At 29.0% G+C, this 2,534-nt stretch overlaps 1 protein-coding gene across 1 annotated transcript; it reads left to right on the top strand.

Moving 5' to 3' along the window:
• Positions 1-248: 248 nt before the first annotated feature.
• On the top strand, positions 249-738 carry LOC108452739 (uncharacterized). Its single transcript, XM_017750537.2, has 2 exons — positions 249-600; positions 722-738. Exons 1-2 carry the CDS (start codon positions 249-251, stop codon positions 736-738), a joined length of 369 nt encoding a protein of 122 aa, XP_017606026.1.
• Positions 739-2,534: the final 1,796 nt, after the last annotated feature.

Consider the following 2,534-nt stretch of genomic DNA (forward strand, 5'->3'; position numbering starts at 1 on the left):
CGTATATATGGTTGTTTGAGATTGATGTTATACACAGAAACAAGGTGTAATTGATGACTTAATGGTCTGGAAACTTGAAAACGATGTTCTTAAATAGTAGGTGTAGCAGCTGACACATGACTTTTTCTCTAGTTCCATGTCCATTGTAATGGGTGGTATTATCAACTTGTTTGGGTATAAATTGTTGAGAAGTGTCTTCCTCTGAGTTCAAGTTGTAGACAAGTATAGCTGAATATTGCATTCAAGAAATGGAAACTAAAGTGAAGTACATGTGGGTTGTGGTGTTTGTTGTGAGTATGAGCATTGCAGGCCTCAACGGAGTGGATGCAACTCATGATTACTATGGTCCCTGTGGGAAACATGACATTGAGAAGGAGGCTCAGAAGCTGGCTCCATGTACATACGCAGCCAAATATCGGAGAGCTCCTGTTTCCGAGCGTTGCTGCGCTATAATAGAGAAAAAGCTCAACAATCCAGGCTGCCTCTGCGCTATTCTGCAAACTCGTACCGCATACGATGCCGGGGTGAGGCCAGAAGTTGCCGTTACCATTCCAAAACACTGCAACATTGCTGTCCGTCCGGTCGGTCACAACTGCGGAGGTAAGTACAATTTTGCATGCTGCAGTTTCCATTACCTTGACTTTAGACATATAATGCTTTAAATATTGATAGTGCTGGTTTTATTCTGATGAAGCTATTGTAATTTGTTTATTTGTTGCAGGTTTCCCATTTGTTTAAGCCTCAACACATCCAACAATCAAAGTATGGTGGATTCACTGTGACATCCATCTAGCATTTTAAGCTTAATAAAATCTGCAGTTTTACTTTTTATCTTTGAGCAAATAAGTAGAAGGTGCAGTTGTTTCTTTCAATAATACTAAATAAAATGTTACTATTTGTCTTTTGCAAATCATCCGGATATGAAAATTCATCTTCACTATTAACTACAACTATTCATCCCAAGGCTACCCGAAATTTGAGATTGTTTAAGTAAAAATATTAGTTTTGAAAAATAGGTTTAGGTAAAAAAATTAGACCCGTTTTAAAAATGGATCGGGCTTGAGCCCAGCTTGGTCTGACTCGTTTTTAAGTTTATAATATTTTATATTATATTATTTTTATATATTATGTACTTTATAACAAATTAAAAATAAATCTATACTAAATATATAATATTATTATAATATAAATATTAACATAATGTTAAGATGACTTTATAGAAATTTTCAATAAATAAAAATAAAATTATTAAATATTAAATTAAAATAATTTAAAAATAATATGGACGGATCTAAAATGGATTTGAATTAAATTTTTTCTAAATATTTAGATTTATATTTCAGATCAAGCGTAAATAAGTATAAAATATATTAATGTAATGCTTAAACTCGACCTATATCTAACTCAAACCAATAAACACCTCCACTATTAACGAAAGTAATAGTAACATATCGTATGAATTTATAGTCATTAGTTTTAGAATCAAACCCGATGATTAATTGAGGAAAATTTTTTTTATTTGCAGGTTTATCCTTGTGGGGAAGGATAATGGTGACTTCTAATCACCACCAAATTTACCTGCAAATAAGGAAATTTTCCTCAATCAATCAAACTTAATTACTATACAAATAATTAGTAAAATATGATTTTTGATAGGAGGAGATTGAGATAATTTAATGTTTACTTAGGATTAATCAAAATTAGTATTTAAATAATATTTTTTCATGTCGATACTTAGAAAAAATGTTTGACTCGTAAATTAATTAATACATTGAATATACTCTTTACTTTAAGTTGATATTTTTTTGTCATAAGTACTACGTAAATTTTGTTTTTAAACAAGCGTAAATTAATTTATACTGAAAATTCCTGTTAATAATAAACAATCATGCCATATAAAAAATTTTAATTATTTTTAATTCTTTTATTTCAACTTTTTTACACTCTGTAGCTCTCTTTACTTTTTTACATGCTGGATTCAATAGGATTGAAAAAAAAAATTCATTGGCTAAAATAATGTTTTCAAGACCAAACTTGATCAGAGTACTGGTCTAAAGATAGGGATTGAATTGATTGATTCATAAACCGATACAAACAAATTGAATCTGGCTAAAAAAACATGTTGAATTGGTTTTCTCTATTTTTAAATATATATTTATTATTTTTATGAATATGTAGTAATTTATTTAATCGAACCAAACAAACCGTCAAACCAAAAACTAATGATTTGATTGGATCAACAATTAATTCAATTATGAAAATATTGATCAAAACCATATAATCCATATATACAACTATTCCAATTTTGGCTACTTAATATGTATAGCATGCAAATATACCTAAGGAATTTAAGCCAAAAAAAAAAGTAAAAAGATCTCAATGGTCCCTCTCAATTTTCAATTTTGATATTTAGTAAATTAATCTCTAAAAAAAGAAGAAGAAGAAATTTAGTCATTGCTAATTTCGATGGTAAGTAAGAGAACTAATCATAGCATTCACCATTTCAGTAAATTTATCTTATTTTTATTTATATA

The sequence above is a fragment of the Gossypium arboreum genome, chromosome 10 (genome assembly GCF_025698485.1).
Source record: "Gossypium arboreum isolate Shixiya-1 chromosome 10, ASM2569848v2, whole genome shotgun sequence".
In the NCBI taxonomy this organism is placed as follows: Eukaryota; Viridiplantae; Streptophyta; class Magnoliopsida; order Malvales; family Malvaceae; genus Gossypium; species Gossypium arboreum.